General features: G+C 42.1%; 1 protein-coding gene across 4 annotated transcripts in view; it reads right to left on the bottom strand.

Annotated features, from left to right (window-relative positions):
* Positions 1–21,741, bottom strand: part of DNAH3 (dynein axonemal heavy chain 3) — a 175,842-nt gene that overhangs the window by 64,390 nt on the left and 89,711 nt on the right. For all 4 annotated transcript variants that reach the window (XR_009544967.1, XM_060172848.1, XM_060172849.1 and 1 more), the window contains 6 exons: positions 20,598–20,709; positions 18,108–18,349; positions 13,815–13,915; positions 10,684–10,789; positions 9,241–9,370; positions 3,118–3,363 (listed from right to left, as the gene is read on the bottom strand). Coding sequence is in view for 3 of the 4 variants with exons in the window: in XM_060172848.1 (XP_060028831.1) it covers positions 3,118–3,363; positions 9,241–9,370; positions 10,684–10,789; positions 13,815–13,915; positions 18,108–18,349; positions 20,598–20,709 (937 nt within the window). In the remaining variant the exon portion in view is untranslated. The remainder of the gene's footprint in view (positions 1–3,117; positions 3,364–9,240; positions 9,371–10,683; positions 10,790–13,814; positions 13,916–18,107; positions 18,350–20,597; positions 20,710–21,741) is intronic.

The raw sequence follows: 21,741 nt of genomic DNA, 5'->3' as shown, positions 1-21,741 counted from the left end.
ATTCTATCTTGTAAAATGAATGGAATAGTTTGCATTCATTAGGATAATAGCTGCTAAAACTGAGTATTAGCACAGAAAATACATCTAAGAAATGAATATAGGAGCTGGATGGTGGTTCACCCAGTAAAGCACACAAAGACCTGGACAGACGCCCCGGAATCCCCTTCAGTGGGGAAACTTCAAGAGCAGAGGAGCAGTGCTGCAGGTGTCTCCTTCTCTCTCCCTCACCTGCCCTCTTTCTGTGTTTCTCAACCTATATTTTAAAAATGCCCACTGGAAATGGTGGAATCATGTAGGCACCAAACCTCAATGATAATCCTGGTGGCAACAATACTGAATGCAAGGACTCTCCATGTTTACTAGGGAAAATAAATCACAGGAGAACTATGTCTAGACATAATCCATTAAAAAAAAGCACGCCACAAAAGAACATTAAAAAAGAACGCAAACAAGCCAAAAGAACTTATGAAAAACAAGCAGGCATCATATATAGAAATTCAATCACTTTTAATTAAAAAGAGAATTAAAAAACTTAGCTATCCCCCCCCACTGGAATTATGACTTTAAAAAAAACCAAACTAGATGAGGCAACAGAGACAGATCTTTAAGAAGAAGTGGAAATATTCACTACTATAGTTGGAGACTTTTAAAAAATATATCATAAATGTGGAGGGTTTTTTTTTTTGTCTGTTTTTTTTGCCACCAGACTGTGTCTCCATACTTTGCATGATGCTTCCACCTCTTATGATTGCCATTTTTTTTCCATTTTTCTTTGATTGAGGGTGAGAGACACTGACATATAGAGAGAGGTGGGGGGAAGAGACTGAAGAAGAGGCTTATACAGCACTGCTCCACCACTCGTGACATTTAGAACCAGGAGCTTAGGGTAATGTGCATGGTCAACTTTTTTTTTTTAATATTCCCTTTTGTTGCCCTTGTTGCTTTATTGTTGTAGTTATTATTGTTGTTATTAATGTCATCATTGTTAGATAGGACAGAGAGAAATGGAGAGAGGAGGGGAAGACAGAGAGGGAGAGAGAAAGATAGACACCTGCAGACCTGCTTCACCGCTTGTGAAGTGACTCCCCTGCAGGTGGGGGGCTGGGGGCTTGAACTGGGATCTTTATGCCAGTCCTTGTGCTTAGTGCCACCTGTGCCTAACCCGCTATGGTACTGCCTGACTCCCCATGGTCAACTTTTCATGTGGTGTCATAACCTCACACATGTACAACACTGTGGAGGGGCCTCCCTGTTTTAATTCCTTCATTCTATGTACTGAGAGAGGAAAGGAAGAGAGAGTGTGGAATATACAGAGGGAGAGAATGGTGAGAGAGACCAAAGAACCATTCCACACCAGCGAATCTTCCCTTGGTGCCATCTATAAAGCCAGGACTCCATGCAAGGGAAGGCCAGGCTTTGTTTGATGAGTTAGTCCCTGGTCCCTAGTTGGTGATTTTAATAGCCCTCTATCAGTAACAATTAGAGAGAGGAAAGAAAACGACCGAAGATATAGTTAAACTGAATAGCCCCACTGTCAATCAGGTGGATCTAATTGACATTTACAGATCCAACAGCAGCAGAATACAATTTTTTTTAACTAAAATTTTTTTTAACCTTTATTTATTTATTTGGAATAGAGACAGAGAGAAATTGTGAAAGAAGGAGAAAATAGAGTGGGAGAGAAACAGAAAGGCACCTGCAGACCTGCTTCACCATTCATGAAGCTTTCTCCCCTGAAGGTGGGGACTAGGGGCTTGAACCCAGATCCTTGCACACTGTAATGTGTACACTTAAGAGTACATTCTTTGCAACCTCATATGGATCACTCCAACTGGACAAATACCACAGCAAATCATGAAACACACCTTCCAACTGTTATAAGGTATATGTCTTCAGACCATAGCTACTGTGCGATTAGGCAACAGAATTCTAAGATCCTAAAGGTCCAAGAGGTAAGTTTCAAGAGAAATTAAAAACCATTGGAGCGAACTGCAAATGAAGGTAACCACACTTCAAAGCTGTGTAGTTAAGGAAGCGCTTCCATGGAAGTTTATAGCACTTGGCACATATGTTAGAAGAAGGCTAAGCTCTGATCTCAGGAGACCAGGAAAAGGAGAGAGAATTTAACCATGCCTAAGCAGAAGGAAAGAAATAACAAGAACCGGGGAGTGGGGCAGTAGCACAGCAGGTTACATGCACATGGCGCAAAGCGCAAGGACTGGAGTGAGGATCCCGGTTCGAGCACCCGACTCCCCACTTGCAGGAGGGTCGCTTCAAGGCGATGAAGCAGGTCTGCAGGTGTCGTTATCTCCCCCTCTCTGTCTTTCACTCTCCTCTCCATTTCTCTCTGTCCTATCCAACAGTGACATCAATAACAACAACAATAATAACTACAACAATGAAAAAACAAGGGCAACAAAAAGGGAAAATAAATAAATATTAAAAAACAAAAGAACAAGTACCGGAACAAAGACCGATGAAACTGGAAATAGAAACTATCAGTGCGAGGTGTCGAGCAGTGGCTAAAGCACCGGACTTGCAAGCTTGGGGTCCCAAGCTCAATCTCCAGCACTGCATACATCAGAGAAATGTCTGAGTTCTCTCTCATGGATAAATGTTAAGAAACAGGAAAGTAATATTAGAGAAAATCGACCCCCAAATCAAATCTCTTTCTTGGAAAGGATTCCTGAGCTCTGAAGAAGTGAATTCCAGACAAGTCACAAAAACTTACTTGGCTTTCTTTCTTTTCTTTTTTAATTTTTATTTTCCCTTTTGTTGCCCTTGTTGTCTTTTTATTGTTGCTGTTGTTCTTGTTGTTGGATAGGACAGAGAGAAATGGAGAGCGGAGGGGAAGACAGAGGGGGAGAGAAAGACACCTGCAGACCTGCTTCACTGCTTAAATGAAGCAACTTCCCTGCAGGTGGGGAGCCGGGGGATGGAACCGGGATCCTTATGCCAGTCCTAGCGCTTTGTGCCACGTGCGCTTAACCCGCTTCGCTACCGCCTGACTCCCTTACTTGGCTTTCTTACTTGGCTTTTTGTATGGGGTTAATCCGGTCAGTTGTGCTTGTAACATATGCTCCAAACTACTTACAGACAAGATAGCTATCCAATTACCTTTTTCTGGAAAGATGTTGTTTTTGGTGAGTTTAACGCTTTTGGGTCTGGGGTGGTTATCATTCATACCCATAAGCAGGTTGCGGAAAAACAAATCGAATTTTTTTTTGCCGTCCGAATTGATAGTGCCAGCTACAGTCCACACCAAGGCAAAGAGGAACAGGCCTTGCAGCCAGAGAAAGATCTGTTGACTCGTAGGGCCTTCAGAGAACTCGCTTTCCTCTCCTTCTATGGTTCTTATTTCATCTAGAAGCAAGAAAAGTGAACCTCAGGAACCGATCCCTATCTTGGGCAAATGTGGAAATGTACCTTCATGACAAGAATTCTGTAAATCAACATTACTTCAATATAGTGATACTAAGGTGTGTGTGTGTGTGGGGGGGGTAAGGCTAACTTACAAATGGGCCGTTCTGTATGTGAGGAGCCTGATATTGGATAAGTCATTCTAGCGGGCCAGATCCTACATATTTTTTCCCTAGTTTTTACTGTTGCAAGATACGTGTAACACAATATTTACCACCTAAAACCACTTTAAGCATATAGATCTGTATGTTATGTATCTACCTGCTGCTTTGGGGTGGTTGTGGAGGAGGATCACAGAACTTTGGTAGGAGGTACAATGTGGAACTCTGCCCCTGCCATTTTACAATCTCGGAAACCATTATGAAATCACAAATAAAAAGTGTATTTGATTTTTTAAATATTTACTATTCCCTTTTGTTGCCTTTTTTGTTGCTGTAGTTATTATTGTTATTGATGTCATCATTGTTGGATAGGACAGAGAGAAGTGGAGAGAGGAGGGGAAGACAGAGATGGGGAGACAAAGACAGACACCTGCAGACCTGCTTCACCACCTGTGAAGTGACTCCCCTGCAGGTGGGGAGCCGGGGGCTCGAACCAGGATCCTTAGGCCGGTTCTTGCACTTTGTGCCACCTGTGCTTAACCCACTGAGATACCATCCAACTCCCAGTGTATTTGATTTTTTTTAAAGTATATTCTTCTTGTACAGCCAGATCCCAGAATTCTTTTCATCTTGCACGGTTGAAATTTTGCACCCATTAAACAGTAACTTCCCATCACTCTTGATAAGCATGTATCAGGGGGTCAGAATTTCCTTGTAAGTCTGAGCACTATTCTCTGTAGGTATACACAACATTTTGCTTATCCAATCCTTCTCTGATGGACATTGTCATGTACCTATTTTTGGGCTATTCTGAATAACTCTATTATGAACACGAGTATACAAATGACTATTCAAGTCTGATATATATATATATGCCTCCAGGGTTATTGCTGGGGCTCGGTGTCTGCACTATGAATCCACTGCTCCTGGAGGCTATTTTTCCCATTTTGTTTCCCTTGTTGCCATTATTATTATTATTGTTGTTGTTGGATAGGACAGAGAGAAATCAAGAGAGGAGGGGGAGAGAAAGACAGACACCTGTAGACCTGCTTCACTGCTTGTGAAGTGACCCCCTTGCAGGTGAAGAGTTGGGGGCTTGAACCCAGGACCCTTACACTGGTCCTTGTGCTTTGTGCCGTGTGCACTTAAGTCACTACGATACCACTCAGCCCCCAATATATTAATTTTTTTATAATATCCAACCTAATAGGCGTGAGGTATCTCATTGTGGTTTTGATTTGCATTTGCCAAATGAATATTCTTTTCTTCATATGCTTACTGCTCATTTATTTTAGTCTTTGGAGAAATGTCGTAGAGAAATGACTTGTATTTAACTACTTACGATGCTTTCGATTTCAGGAGTTCTCTATCTACTCTGGATGTTAAACCTTTATCAGTTGTGATTTCTGAATACTTTCTCCAGTCCTGTGGGTTGTCTTTTTGCTCTGTTGACCACATCTTGATGCATAAACGTTTTTAGTTCTTATTAAGTCTAATTTGCCTTTTGTTCTTCTCTATACTATGGGTATCATATCCAAGAAATCACTACCAAATTGTTTTGTTATCTTTGTCCCAAGTTTTATTCTAAAACTTTTATTATTTATTTCCTCCAGGGTTACTGCTGGGGTTCGGTGCCAGCACCATGAATCCTGGTGGCCATTTTTTTTTTTTATTGGATAGGAGAGAGAGAAATTGAGAGGGGAGGGGGAAATAGGGAAAGAGACAGAGAGACACCTGCTGGCCTGCTCCACCACTTGTTTTTTTTTTTATTTTTTTTAAATTTATTTCTTTATTGGGGAATTAATGTTTTACATTCAACAGAGAGACACCTGCTGGCCTGCTCCACCACTTGTTTTTTTTTTATTATTTTTTAAAAATTTATTTCTTTATTGGGGAATTAATGTTTTACATTCAACAGTAAATACAATAGTTTGTACATGCATAACATTACCCAGTTTCCCATTTAACAATACAACCCCCACTATGTCATTCATCATCCTTCATGGACCTGTATTCTCCCCACCCATCCATCCCAGAGTCTTTTACTTTGGTGTGATACGCCAATTACATTTCAGGTTCTACTTGTGTTTTCGTTTCTTTTTCTTTTTTTTCTTTATTGGGGAATTAATGTTTTACTTTCAACAGTAAATACAATAGTTTGTACATGCATAACATTCCCCAGATTCCTATTTAACAATACAACCCCCACTATGTCATTCATCATCTTTCATGGACCTGTATTCTCCCCACCCACACACCCACCCCAGAGTCTTTTACTTTGGTGTAATACTCCAATTCCATTTCAGGTTCAACTTGTGTTTTCTTTTCTAGTCTTGTTTTTCAACTTCGGCCTGAGAGTGAGATCATCCCATATTCATCCTTCAGTTTCTGACTTATTTCACTCAACATGAGTTTTTCAAGGTCCATCCAAGATCGGCTGAAAACGGTGAAGTCACCATTTTTTACAGCTGAGTAGTATTCCATTGTGTATATATACCACAACTTGCTCAGCCACTCATCTGTTGTTGGACACCTGGGTTGCTTCCAGGTTTTGGCTATTACAAATTGTGCTGCCAAGAACATATGTGTACACAGATCTTTTTGGATGGATGTGTTGGGTTCCTTAGGATATATCCCCAGGAGGGGAATTGCAGGGTCATAGGGTAGGTCCATTTCTAGCCTTCTGGGAGTTCTCTAGACTGTTCTCCACAGAGGTTGGACCAATTGACATTCCCACCAGCAGTGCAGGAGGGTTCCTTTGACCCCACACCCTCTCCAGCATTTGCTGCTGTTACCTTTTCTGATGTATGACATTCTCACAGGAGTGAAGTGGTATCTCATTGTTGTCTTGATTTGCATTTCTCTGACAATCAGAGACTTGGAGCATTTTTTCATGTGTTTCTCGGCCTTTTGGATCTCTTCTGTGGTGAATATTTTGTCCAGTTCCTCCCCCCATTTTTGGATGGGGTTATTTGTTGTCTTGTTGTTGAGTTTGGCAAGCTCTTTATATATGTTGGTTATTAAACTCTTATCTGATGTATGGCATGTAAAGATCTTCTCCCATTCTGTGAGGGGTCTCTTGGTTTGGGTAGTGGTTTCTTTTGCTGTGAAGAAGCTTTTTAATTTGATGTAGTCCCATAGGTTTATACTTGCCTTAGTCTTCCTTGTAATTGGATTTGTTTCATTGAAAATGTCTTTAAAATTTATGCGGAAAAAAGTTCTGCCAATATTTTCCTCTAAGTATCTGATAGTTTCTGGTCTAACATCCAACTGCTCTACCACTTTGTGAAGCCACCCCAGCAACCCCTCCACCCCCCTTGCAGGTGGGGAGCCGAGAGTTTGAACCAGGATCCTAGTGTCGGCCCTTGCACTTTATACTGTGTGCTTAACCTGGTGTGCCATTGCCTGCCCCCCCCCCCAAATTTGTATAAGATTAACTTTTTTTTTCAATTAAAAAAGGTTTTTTGTATTATCTTTATTTACTTATTGGATAGAGACAATCGGAAATCCAGAGGAGAGGGGGAGATAGGGAGGGAGAGAGACACCTGCAGTACTGCTTTACCACTTGCAAAGTTTCCAGCCCTGCAGGTGGGGAAGGGGGCTCGAACCCAGGACCTTGCCTATTATAATGTGTGCTTAGCCAGGTGCACCACCACCCAGCCCTCCTCTCTCAATTTCTATCCAATAATAAATAAAATTTTTAAAAGAGAAATATTTACCCTTCTTTTAATGATTTTTTTTTTTTTTTTTTTACATTTTTTCCCTCTCTTTTACCAGAGCATGGATTAGCTCTGATTATTTGCGGAGAAATTGACCCTAGGACTTTGGAGCCTCAGGCATGAGTCTCTTTGCATAACCATTATAATCATTATGCATAAGGACCCGCATAAGGATTCTGGTTCAAGCCCTGGCTCCCCACCTGCTGGGGAGTCGCTTCACACGTGGTGAAGCAGGTCTGCAGGTGTCTATCTTTCTCTCCTCCTCTCTGTCTTCCCCCTCCCCTCTCTATTTCTCTCTGTCCTATCCAACAACAATGACAACAATAATAACTACAACAATAAAACAACAAGGGCAACAAAAGGGAATAAATAAATAAAAATAAATATAAAAAAATTTAAAAAAACAAAGAAACAAAACAGACAAAGAAAAAAAACTAGGGCAAAATATATACCTGAAAGCAAAAGTACACAATAGTCTGCTGTGAGGACCCCCCAACACTTCATCTGCACTATCCCAGCCTTTAGGTCCATGATTGCTCAACAATTTCGTTTTGTATGTTAACTCTCTTTTCAGCCACCAGGTTCCAGATGCTAGCATGATGCCGACCAGACTTCCCTGGACAGACAACCCCACCAATGTGTCCTGGAGCTCCGATACCCCAGAGCCCCACCCCACTAGGGAAAGAGAGAGGCAGACTGGGAGTATGGATCGACCAGTCAACACCCATGTTCATCAGGGAAGCAATTATAGAAGCCAGACCTTCCACCTTCTGCATCCCACAATGACCCTGGGTCCATACTCCCAGAGGGATAAAGAATAGGAAGGCTATCAGGGGAGGGGATGGGATACGAAGATCTGGTGTTGGGAATTGTGTGGGGTTGTACACCTTTTACACTATGGTTTTGTTAATGTCTTCTTTTTTAAAATAAATAAAAAAATATGGGAAAATATATACTTAGATAATTATAAAAATGTAATTGGACTTCAATGGAGATTATACAGAAGCTATAGGCCATTTGGGAGGGTGATGACACTTTAATATTATTTATTCCTTTCAATATATGGTGTTTTCTATTTGATGAATAACTTATTTTTTTTCTCCAGGATTACTGCTGGGGCTCATAGTGCCTGCACTATGAATCCACTGCTCTTGGAGGCCATTTTCCCCATTTTTGCTGCTCTTGTTGTAGTTGTTATAGTTATTGTTGTCAAAGCTGTTATTGTTGGATAGGACAGAGAGAAATGGGGAGTGGAGGGGGAGACAGAGAGGAGGAGAGAAAGATAGACACCTGCAGACCTGCTTCACTGCTTTCGAAGCGACCCGTTACAGGTGGGGAGCCGGGGGCTTGAACCGGGATCCTTACCCCAGCTCTTGGGCTTTGTGCCATAGGCGCTTAACCTGCTGTGCTACTGCCTAGCCTCTGATGAATAACTTCTTTTAGCAATATGTTGTAAGTTTTGTTGTAGAAGTCTAATCTTCATTAAATTAATTCCTAACTATTTTACTCCTTGCACAGCTGTTATATGACATTGCTTTCTAATTTCCCATTCAGATTCTTCAGTATTAGTGTGTAAAATTCGAATGGTTTTATGCCCTACCTACCACCTTGCTGAGTTCGTTGAACAGGGTTTTGCTTGTTTGTTTGCATATGGAATCTTTAGAGTTTCCTACACATGATATTGTATCATCTGCAAACAGAAGTGCTTTTACTTTTTTCTTTCTAATGTGAGTACCTTTCTTTTTTTTCTTTCTTCTTGTTGAATTCCTCTGGCTAAAAACTTCCAGTACTATGTTGGGCAGAAGCAGTGAAAGTTGGAAATCAGTGTAAAATCAAGTTTAAAGCCAACTGCATGACCTCTTCCCACCAAACTCTACTAGCTATACTCCAAAGATACATTTGTTTTAGGCCCAAGTATGGTCTCATTGTAACTCATGAGGGCATAACAGGAGTGGGAACAGAAAAAATGTGCATACTTAAGGAGGACCGATAGCACTTACCAAAAAGAGAAGAGTACAGTCTCATCATTGAGAAGGCAAGGTGAATGGGAGATGTTTGAACCACAAATTTACACTCATTGCGAATAAATTCCAGACAGGGTTGAATAAGCCACATGAACATGTCATTGATCTGCAAGTAAAAAGTGAAGATGGATATGAAAAAGTGAGTTGAAGATCAGAAGCCTGGTGCGGCGTTTCCCCCGGTGGACCCTAGAGATGCTGCTAAGACTGCTGATTGCTTTCACCTGGAGGTATATTGGGGCAAGCCATTACGTTCCAACACTGCTGCCTTCATTTTCCCACTTACCAGCCTGTAACGATGCCATAGATGTTTTCTATTAAAAAGTTAGAAATAAGGGGCTGGGTGGAGGTGCACCGAGTAGAGTGAACGAGCCCTGATCCCCACCTGCAGTGGGGAAGCTTCAAGTGGTAGAGCAGTGTGTAAACCTCGCGTGACCTTAAGGTGCAGCTTGGCGATACGAGAATCCGGCATGAAGCCCAGCCAGTCTATCTTGGCGTTACTCTCGATCGCACTCTGTCATTTCACGAACATCTCATAAAAACTGCAGCAAAGGTGGGCACGAGGAATCACATCATTGCAAGACTGGCCAGCTCCTCATGGGGTGCGAGCACTGCCACACTACGATCATCATCTCTGGCATTATGCTATTCCACTGCAGAATTCTGTGCCCCAGTATGGTTCCGTAGCCCCCATGTCTACTTGGTCGATTCCAAATTATATCCCTCCATGAGGATAATTTCTGGAACCATCCGTTCCACCCCAGTTCCATGGCTACCAGTTCTTAGCAACATTGCCCCGCCAGATATTCGTCGGGATGCGGCATCATCTAAGTTCATTTCCCACGTCTACGCTCGACCGGACCTGCCAATATACGCAGATATCTTCGCCCACCCTGTCCAACGCTTGACGTCTCGTCACCCAATCTGGTCCCCTACGCCTACACTGAACTTCTCTGTTCCAGACTCTTGGAAACAGAGTTGGCAGTCAGCTGAGGTAAAGAACAAACACCTCATCACAGACCCCTGCAAGCGTCAACCCGGCTTTGACCTAGCACGTTATGGTTGGGCCCTCCTCAATCGCTATGGAACAGGCCATGGCCGGTGCGCCGCTATGTTCCATCGCTGGGGAGCCAGAGATGACCCGAACTGCCCCTGCGGCTACAGACAGACTATGACCCACATAGTCAACGACTGCCACCTCTCCAGATTCAAAGGAGGTCTCGAAACTTTACATCAGGCTCAACCTGACACTGCTGACTGGCTATGGAAGAAGGGCAAACGCTAGAAGAAGAAGAGAAGATAATGAGGCAAACAGGAAATTCTCTGGCCCTTCTTACTTCTCATGAAGTGACAATATGCCTAAAACGATGGCGAGTAGGGAGACAGGGAAGGATGGGAGGACAAGGGGTTCTGGGATCTCACCAATTCCTTGTGATCCTCCTTGAGGCTGGAGGGCAGGGTGTCCATGTATGAGTCCTTTAGGGGCTTCCAGCCCAGCTGATGGGGCTCCATGTAGATCATGCCGCACCTGGTGAGTACAAACAGAGTGCCAGTCTAGTCCACGTCTGTATTCCTGAGTAAACGGGAGGGAGGTCCATTCGGGCAGTTGTGGTGAGTCAAGGGGCTGCAGCTTTGGTCAGCACAGAGACTGACACCACCCCCAAAGGGAAAATGCACAGATTTTTGTCAGGAAATCACAGAAATTTGTGCTAAAGAGCTGGGTCTTGGGAATCAGAGAGCCCCGGATTCAAATCCTATCCCCATACCCTACTAGTTGAATGACCTTGGGCAAGATTTCTTTAATCACTCTGAACTTGTTTGTCTTTGTCTACAAATGGAGGGACATAAAAAGCATGTAGAACGGCTGTTGTAACAGTTAAATGTCAGTAAATAATTTAGCATGGCTCTATGGCCCTGACTGTAGTCACCAGCTAAGTCAGTCAGTCAGTCTCTCTTTACTCTTTTCTTGCTTTTTTTAAAAAAAAAATTTATATTTATTTATTTTCCCTTTTGTTGCCCTTGTTGTTTTTTATCGTTGTTGTAATTATTGCTGTTGTTATTGATGTCATCGTTGTTAGATAGGACAGAGAGAAATGGAGAGAGGAGGGGAAGACAGAGAGGGGAGAGAAAGATAGACACCTGCAGACCTGCTTCACTGCTTGTGAAGCGACTCCCCTGCAGGTGGGGAGTCGGGGGCTTGAACCGGATCCTTACGCCAGTCACTGCGCTTTGCGCCACGTGCACGTAACCCGCTGTGCTACCGCTGGACTCCCTTTTTACTCTTTTCTCTCTCTCTCTCTTACTCTCTCTCTCACTCTCTCTATCTTTCTCTCTCTCTCCCCCTCCCTCCCATGCTATAACATGTATGTTTGTCTAATAAAAGGTTTACTTTACCTGAAAAAAAAAAGAATTTAGCATAGGCAGGGATAGATAGCATAACGGTTGTACAAAAAGACTCTCTTGCCTGAGACTCCAGAGTTCCAGGTTCAATCCCCTACACCACCATTAAGTCAGAGCTGAGCAGTGCTCCGGTCAAAAAAAAAATATATATATATAGCACTCTGTCCAGCACACAGTTTTGCCACCAGGGTCATCACTAGAGCTCAGTGCCTATATGATTCAACTATTCCCAGTGGCCATTTCCTTTCTCTCTTTTTCCTAGATTGAAGGTGAAAAATGAGAGAGAGGGGGGGGGGGGGGAGGGAGGGAGGGAGAGAGAGAGAGAGAGAAACACTGTAGTTTAGCTCCACCACTTGTGAAACCATTCCCCTCCAGGCACTTTCATGTGGTGGCCCAAGCCTCAAACCCTGGTCCTTATACATGATAACCTGTGTGCTCTAGAAGGTGAGTTACTTTCTGACCCTCTTAAAAATTTTTAATCAGGGGCCAGGTGGTAGTGCAATGTGTTAAGCGCACATGGCACAAAGCGCGCAGACTGAAGTAAAGATCCCAGTTCGAGTCCCCGGCTCCCCACCTGCAGGGGAGTTGCTTCACAGGCGGTGAAGCAGGTCTGCAGGTGTCTATCTTTCTCTTCCCCTCTCTGTCTCCATTTCTCTCTGTCCTATCCAACAGTGACAGCAATAAAGGCAACAACAACAATGATAAACAACAAGGGCAACAAAAGGGAAAAAAATAGCCTCCAGGAGCAGTGGATTCGTAGTGCAGGCACCGAGCCCCAGTGATAACCCTGGAGACAATATATATTTCATCAATGAAAACTTTATTTGTAATACCACCAATGCCCATGTACTGGCATGTAGCATTTAAAAAAAAATTTATTTATTTATTCATGAGAAAGATAGGAGGAGAGAAAGAACCAGACATCACTCTGGCACATGTGCTGCTGGGGATTGAACTCAGGACCACATGGATGAGAGTCCAATGCTTTATCCACTGCTCCACCTCTCAGACCAGACATGTAGCATTTTATGTAGCACATGTATTTGTTTCTTCTGCTCTATCTTGGTGCTCTTTAGCTTGTTGTTAATAATATCAGCTGCCATTAACGGCTTTCAACTCTAAACACTCCTTTTTACAGTCTACATGTTTAACATGAGAATACAGTAGCTGAGAGAGACTAGGGGGCTTAGAAGCGCTCCTACAGCTTGCAAGTGGCACAGGCAGTGGGAGGCCACGTTGGTCTAACTTGTTCTCTCTACTACATTTCTTTCTACCTTTTCACATTACCTTTAGGAACATGGACTCACTTTAGTTTTTGTGGACTTCAGATGCACAGGGTTGGATTAATATCCCTGGCACACAAATTGCCAGTGTCATCATGTATGGCCTGTTTTCAGTACTATAATAAGTGAGCCCACCAGTCAGACAGAATCTAGGATCTTGATAGCTGTCATCTAACAACATAGTGTCCCTTGTCCTGTTCCCCTGGCCTTCTCCACCTGGAGTAGCAGCACTTTGAATCTCATGTTCACCTGTCTCTTGCTTTCTTAGTTAGATAATATTTCTATATGACTCTAAAACATATGTTTATTTTAACAGTTTAATAGAGGGCATTATGCTGTATGCTTATCTTGTGGGCTTTTATATATAATACTGTTATGATTTTATCTTTAATTTGGCTATGATGAATTCATACAGTCTTATGTAAGTAAATTCATTTATTTTGAGCACTAATTACACATTACACTTTGTGACTTTATTACACATGTTAATTCACTTCTTTTAATGAGCATTTAGACTGCTTTCAAATGTTTGTCATTATGAACTGTGCCACTACAGATATTCTTCCAATTGTCTCTTACAGTGCATGGGCCAAAGTTCCTCTTGGGTATATACTTAGGAGGATAATTACTGGATTATGACGTGTATGAAGATTCAATTTTAGGAAATAACACCAAACTCTTCTCTAAGGTGTTTGCTAGATTCTAAACTCTTAACAGCAAAGTGGACTGACTTCATGACAACAAAATTATGGAGGTGAGTGATCGATCTATTAGGACCTAGTCACATATGTGGATTTCCAGAGAAGTTCCTCTTGTTGAGGGTTAATGAAGCTGTGCCTCTCCTCCCAGGGTCTGTATTAGATGACTGACCTGCTCACAGTGGCTGGGGAGGCCTGTTCCAGGTCGGCCGGTTCAAAGATCAGACTCATCTTAGGGCTCATTTGTATAATCTCTCCACTCATTAGACACAGCTGAAAGTGTAAAGTAGAGGGGTAAAGATCAGGCAAGGGTTAAATTCCACCCACAACCAAAGGGCCTAAGTGGAGACATACATTTTTAATTCGAGAAACAAATATCTTGAACACCTGCCATATTCCAGGTACTGTTCCAGATGTATATAAAACAGACAAAAAAAAAAAAAAAAAAACTATGTCCAGGTGGAGTAAGAGCCCATTACACCAGTTTCATTAGCTTCATACAGGTAATGCGTTTTTATTGAAAATTTTATTCACTGATAGTGGTGAAATCAAGACCCCAAATTACAAAACATGATGGCAGTTCATACTTATAAAAATAAAGCAAGGTCTGTGTTTCACAGAAAAAAAAAACAAACTATGTCCACTTAAGGCTTACATCCTGCTTGAAGGAGACTCATATGATAAACAAAACACAACAGTATGAAAAAGAGTATGTTTTAGAGTAAAATAAAGGAGATTTGGGGATAGGGTGGGAGAAAGCTCAGTCAGGATCGGTGAGTTGCAATTTTAAATAAGAATGTCAGAGAAGCACTGAACTGCAGGATCAGATAAAGGATGGAAAAGTTGTCCACCACACCAAGGTTCCTGATCTCTCCTTCACTGTTTAACACAGTACTTGAATGTACATTTCCATCCTGTTTTCTGTGGTCAAGTCTCCCACATTAAAAAAAAAAAAAAAAAAAAAGGCCTTTTGTAATCCCTCATGGAGACACCAGCCCAAGCTAAAGTGACAGGACTAACACCATAAATAATTTCTGAAATGAGAGGAAAGAAATCAAAAGTCCTAGGAGTTAGTAGAAATCCCTGTAGGCAATAATGCAAACAGTCAGGCCTTGATGTATAGCTTAATAGCTCTACTTCCTTCCATAAGCCAACACAGGTTCAAGTAAGATGGTCTGAAGCACTGCTCTCTCCAGCAAAAAGCTCTTTTCAGCTTATCATAAATTGTGGTTAAAAAGTTTTGTGTAGAGCGGTAAAGCAGGTCTGCAGCTGTCTATCTTTCTCTCCCCCTCTCTCCCATCCAAGTACTAACCAGGTCCGACCCTGCCTAGCTTACGAGATCAGACGAGATTGGGCATGTTCAGGGTGGTATGGCCATAGACTCTCCCCCCCCCCGCCCCCGTCTTCTCCTCCTCTCTCCATTTCTCTCTGTCCTAACACAACAACATCAATAACTACAACAATAAAACAACAAGGGCAACAAAAGGGAATAAATAAATATATATATTTTTTAAATGATGAATTCACCTTCTCATCTTGGATGGAGTTTGAAGGAATTGTGTTAAGGATGAATATGAAATGATCTCACTCATAGACAGAAGTTGAGAAATAAAAACAGAAGGGGAAGTACAAAGTAGGACTTTAACTGCATTTGGGGTATTGCAGCAAAGTAAAGAATTTTGGCGAGTAGTTGGCGGCGAGGAGGGGGGAGGTGAGTATTTTTATATATGTACCAACAACTGTATTTACTATGAAAATTAGTCTAACCAATAAAAATTCACCCTCTTAGAAAGTAAAAAAAAAGTTTCCTGTAGGGCTGGGCAGGTAGCATAATGGTTATGCGGAAAGGTTTTCATGCCTAAGGCTCTGAGGTCACAGGTTCAGTCCCCAGCACCACGCCATAAACCAGAGCTGAGCAGAATTCTGGTTAAAGTAAAAACAACAAAATATATAAAATAGACATGTAAAACAGTTTCCTGTACATTGCTCCCTTGCATCAAACACGTGGCACAGGTCACTGGATTCATCCGCGGGGAGGTCACAGCTCTAGGGGGCTGACACCATCACCAGTGTCATCTCTGCATATCAAAAAAAAGTCAAACAGACCCATATGTGTGACAGGAGTAGTTTGATATATACTCAGAGCTAAGAAGAATTATCTGAAAATTCATTGTTAGACCCATATGTGTGACAGGAGTAGTTTGATATATACCCAGAGCTAAGAAGAATCATCTGAAAATTCATTGTTTCTTTATTTCATTTTTTAATTCTAATTTTTTGTTCTTAAAAAGATTTTTGAGAGGGGCTGATGAAGTAGTCCACTTGGGTAGTGTGTGTTGCTTTGCCATGTGCTTTGCCAATGCATTGAATGAAGCTTCAGTGTTGTGGTGTCTTTCATTCATTCTCTCTCTCTCTCTCTCTGCCTCTCTGCTGCCATTTAAAAAATGTTTTAATGGGAGTTGGGCAGTAGCGCAGCAGGTTAAGCACACGTTGCACAAAGCAGCGGGCTAAGCGCATGTGGCGCAAAGCACAAGGACCGGTGAAGGGATCCTGGTTTGAGCCCCCAGCTCCCCATTTGCGGGGGAGTCACTTCACAGGCGGTGAAGCAGGTCTGCAGGTATCCATCTTTCTCTCCCCCTCTCTGTCGTCCCCTCCTTAATCCATTTCTCTCTGTCCTATCTAACAACGATGACAACAATAGTAACTACAATAACAATGAAAACAAGGGCAACAAAAGGGAAAATAAATTTTAAAAAATTTTAAAGAATTTAAAAAATGTTTTAATTTGTTTTATAGAAAAGAGAGAAACAGAGGCTAGAGTTCCACTCTTTTCTAGCATATTCAGTGTCAGTAACTGAACTAATGGTCTCAGGCATCCAAGTCCTGTGCTCGGCCTACTGAGAAATGTCCCCTGCTTCTTGACTCTTTGTAGGTCTCATCTCAAGAACAAACAACAAACTTGTAAAATAAATGTTATAACAAAAGTCCATATCATGTAACAAAACATTTCTATCTTTACGTCTTATATAATCAAAATTATACACATGCTATAATTAGTGGAGGTGTATAATTTGGATAATTAGGTCTTCCATTGTCAAGCATGACTCACTCTTAGTCTTGTGAAATTTAAACACAGTAGGAAAATATATTTTCATTTAATAATGGTGTATATTAATAGTAGGGAGTCTTTCTTAAAATAGTGATGGGTTTTCTTTCTTTCTTTCTTTCTTTCTTTCTTTTTTTTTTTTTTTTTGCCTCCAGGGTTATTGCCGGGGCTTGGTGCCTGCACCACGAATCCACTGCTCCTGGAGGCCATTTTTTCCCTTTTGTTACCCTGGTTGTTTTACCATTGTTGTGGTTATTATTATCTTTGTTATTGATGTCATTGTTATTGGATAGGACTGAGAAATGGAGAGAGGAGGGGAAGACGGGGAGAGAAAGACACCTGCAGACCTGCTTCACTGCCTGTGAAGCGACTCCCCTGCAGGTGGGGAGCTGGGGGCTGGAACTGGGATCCTTCTGCTGGTCCTTGTGCTCTGCGTCACATGCACTTAACCCACTGTGCTACTGCCTGACCCCCAATGGGTTTTCTTTTAACAGCTATAGAACACTTGCTATGTGCTAGGCAGATTATCATATAGATAGATTATCATATATTAACTTACATATGATCGTCCCCACTTTGATGAAACTGGGACAGAGAGAGAGAGAGAACTAAATAGTTTGCATGATACTACACATCAAATAGAAGGGTCCAGATTTAAAGTCAGGCTTCCTAACCCCAGAATTGCAGCTCTTCAATCACTACAATTCCTGGGGCAGAAAGTCTATTCCAAAGATTGTTGCAACAATGTCTACCACCCCAGATGGACACTGCTCACTTCTGTCATGAGGTGGAATTGATTTCTCCATCCTTCCAATCTGGACAGACCTATGATTTGATGGATTAAATTCAAGGAAAGTAGTTCTGTGTCATTCTTAAGCACACCCTGTATTTTTGTTTGTTTGTTTGTTTTGAAAACAGCCATCATGTAAGTGCTGTGAGCCTGAGACCACCAAGTTAAGCCCATGCACAAGCCATGAGACACTACTCTGAAGATAGAGAGAAAGAGAAAGAGAAAGAGAAAGGGCATTTTTTCAAAAATTATCTTTACTTATTTGTTGGATAGAGACAGGTAGAAATAGAGAGGGAAGGGGGTGATAGAGAGGGAGAGAGACAGAGACACACCTGTAGCCCTGCTTCACCACTTGTGAAGCTTTCCCCCCTACAGGTGGGGACCAGGGGATCGAACCTGGATCCTTGAACATTGTAACTTGTGGCTCAACCAGGTGTGCCACTACCCAGCATCAGGAGAAGGGCATTTATTCTCAGTGTAATAAATGAATGCATTATGTAATCATGGACAATAATTCACTTCTGTACAAGAGTCAATACCCCTAACTGGTATGAAGTTTAGTAAGATACCTTCTTATTGTCATCCAAAACAGTGTTCATGTTCTCAATCCAGACAGCATCCACCGGTCCATCAAATATAATCCACTTGCGGTCATCAGACACTGAAGATGCTTGCTCCCTGAAAGCATTGGCGAGGACACCATCTGTCCATTCATGACTTACTGGGTCAAAGCACCCATACAGCTGCCCCATTGTAATGGCCTTGGGATTGATGATATGATAATCCACAGCAAACTCCTCCATCTGTTGGGCTGGGCAAGAAGTGACAGAGACTCTAGTAAGACTAAAACATTCTATTAAGAAACAATGTCGGGGGCCGGGTGGTGGCGCAGTGGGTTAAGCGCACATGGCGCAAAGCGCAAGGACCGGAGTAAGGATCCCGGCTCCCCACCTGCAGGGGAGTCGCTTCACAGGCAGGGAAGTAGGTCTGCAGGTGTCTATCTTTCTCTCCCCCTCTCTGTCTTCCCCTCCTCTCTCCATTTCTCTCTGTCCTATCCATCAGCGAACAACATCAACAATGGTAATAATAATAACCACAACGAGGCTACGGCAACAAGGGCAACAAAAGGGGGGGGGGAATGGCCTCCAGGAGTGGTGGATTCATGGTGTAGGCACTGAGCACAGCAATAACCCTGAAGGAAAAAAAAGAAACAATGTCGTCTCAAAGACCGACTAGTTCCGATGAACATAACATCCAAGGAGAGTCCTCATACAGGTTCTCTTCAGTCCTTATAGAAAGACTGGAACACCTACCTGGACAGGCAATGCCTCTGACTGTTAGGTTTTTATGGCTGTTAGTGTCTTCTCGTATTTTCATCTCAGGCTTATTTCAAACAGGGCAAATGCACCTGTGTAATTGAAAGACATCTAACCATGTCTAACATAAATCACAAACAGAAAAGCAAAAAGATCCATTCTACCAGGTTTCTTTATGTACCTGGTTCTCATGGTTACCCCCCCCCCCCAAGAACCTTGGCTTGGCTTGAGATGAGGAAACAGCTGACATAGAAAAGATTCTGGGGAAATGATGGTTATTTTTCTTTCTCTGTTGAAGGGGCTAATTTAGTCCTTGACTCTTCCTATGTAGCTGCTCAGTTAGTGTCATTTGAACCCAGATAAATGCATATTATTGGAGTACCTGGGGCCTAACCAGAGTATATAGACTGATGGATGACACAGGTTTATATACTAAATACCACACTAACATGTTTATTTGTTTATTACCAGAGTACCACTCTGTTTTGGCTATTGGTGGCGCTAAGTGTTGAACCTTATATTCTCCTATATAAATCCTATAAGTTCCGTGTGCTAGTGCTCTGTGATTTCCATTGTTATGTTAAAATATTTATTTTATTCATTATAAGAGACAGTGTGTGAGAGTAGGGGGAGAGAGGAGGGAGAAAGAGAAAACCAGAGCACTGCTCAGCTGTGGCAGAAAGTGGTGCCGGGATTAAAGTCTGAGGCCTCTGAAGTCTCAGACGTACAAGTTAGTGCTCTAATGGTCTGACTTGTCTGTCTGCATCATGTGTATTTAATAACAGAAAATAACCACACTTTTAAATGAGCCTTCAAAGTAAGGAAAAATTGGAGCGGCTGAATCATGAAGTAAATAAACAACCATTTCTGCAGAAATCCTGAGTCAAAGACCATGAGGCAGTGTCCTTCCTCTTCACTTTATTTCCTAAACTGTATGCAAATGCCCAAATGACTTAAGTTTGAAATGTCTACTTAGGAAGGTTTTTGCCCCCAAAACAAAACCATGAAAAATCTAACAGCAACTTAAACAAAAACTATTAGAAAAAATTGTGAAGATGAACACATGTAATTAAGTCAGAGCTTTTCAAAGGCACATACATGTTTGCATTTTATTAACAAACAAAAAACCCAAACTGGCTATACACAGAACTTCTATATGCTGAATAAGCAGTATGCTAGGTTGAATATGCATATATAATCACTTCAGTTTTCATAACAATCCAATTCCTTGGCTGAGAAAAAAGGGGTGGTGGTGATAAGAGACATTTAGACATTGCCCAAGATCTAAGTCTGATCCTAAAGTCTGAAATCTTATTCTTGTGCATTCAGTAGGATAAAAAGAGGGATGGAGGGGAAAATAAGGAACAGGAACAAGAAGAATGGAACAAAAAATAAAAAAATAAAAAATGAAAAGGAAAGATACCACACAATGATTTGCTTTGAAAATGATTTTGTTAGGCTAATAGCAGGAATTTCTCTTTCATTGGGAAGCCTTTGGAAAAGCCACTATTTAGCATTTGAGAAAATTCCTCCAGCTATAATGAGATGCACATAAAATCCACTGCTAAAAGCACCACCACCACCACTCCATTTTCTGCCAGCAGACATCTGTGTGCTGTGTTCTATTTATGGCTCTGATGTCACAATCCAGGGATGGCAAAAAGAACAGCCTGGTATTATCTCCGTAAATTCAGTGAATTGAGTGTGGAATGTCATCATCCCTGGAAGGTAGTGATATCTTACCTGCGTGTAGATCTGCTAGAGCTGCAGCCAATACTTTATATGCACAGGTCTTGCCACCCAGGGGGTCTCCGACAATCATGAAGCCGTGTCTTACCAGCATCATCTCATAGATCTAGGAAGGCACATTACATAAGAAGTTAGTCCTTGGGAGTCGGGCAGTAGCGCAGCGGGTTGAGTGCACATGGCACAAAGCGCAAGGACCAGCATAAGGATCCTGGTTCGGTTCGAGCCCCCACCTGCAGGGGAGTTGTTTCACAGGCAGTGAAGCAGGTCTGCAGGTGTCTATCTTTCTCTCCCCCTCTCTGTCTTCCCCTCCTCTCTCCATTTCTCTCTGTCCTATCTAACAACGACATCAATAACAACAACAATAACGACAACAATAAAATGGAAAAGCTACCATGGGAGGGGGTGGGATATGGAGATTGGGCGGTGGGAATTGTGTGGGGTTGTACCCCTCCTACCCTATGGGTTTGTTAATTAATACTTTCTTAAATAAAAAAGAAAAAAAAATAATAATAAAGAAAAAAAAAAGAAAAAAGAAGGGAAGGGAAAAGAAAGGGTGGGGGAGACAGCATAATGGTTCTGCAAAAGACCTTTATGCCTGAGACTCTTTGGTCCCAGGTTCAATCACCAGCACCATCATAAGCCAGAGCTGAGTAGTGCTCTAGTAAGAAAGAAAGGAAAAGAAAGAAAGAAAGAAAGAAAGAAAGAAAGAAAGGGAAAGGGAGAGAAACAAAGAGAGAAAGAGAAAAAAAGAAGAGGAAAGGAGAGGAGAGGAGAGGAGAGGAGAGGAGAGGAGAGGAGAGGAGAGGAGAGAAGAGAAGAGAAGAGAAGAGAAGAGAAGAGAAGAGAAGAGAAGAGAAGAGAAGAGAAAGAAGGAAGAGAAAGGCAACAACAGACTCCTGGATCCACTATTATGATTAACAACATCTTGTCCCACTGCAGACTGTACCACCCCCTCCCAACACACACACACACACACCAGTGTGCATCAAGCAATACAAAAAGTCTCCTCATCAAAGCACAATAGCAATGTGCTGTGTGGTTGTTTGTTTATAAGAGAGAATAAGAGGAGAGACAGAGAGAGATAATAAGAGAAGGAGAGAGAGAGAGAACCAGAGCATCTCTCTGACACACACGTGAT

The sequence above is a fragment of the Erinaceus europaeus genome, chromosome 15 (assembly GCF_950295315.1).
Source record: "Erinaceus europaeus chromosome 15, mEriEur2.1, whole genome shotgun sequence".
Classification (NCBI taxonomy): Eukaryota; Metazoa; Chordata; class Mammalia; order Eulipotyphla; family Erinaceidae; genus Erinaceus; species Erinaceus europaeus.
This window is presented reverse-complemented; position numbering and strand designations above follow the sequence as displayed.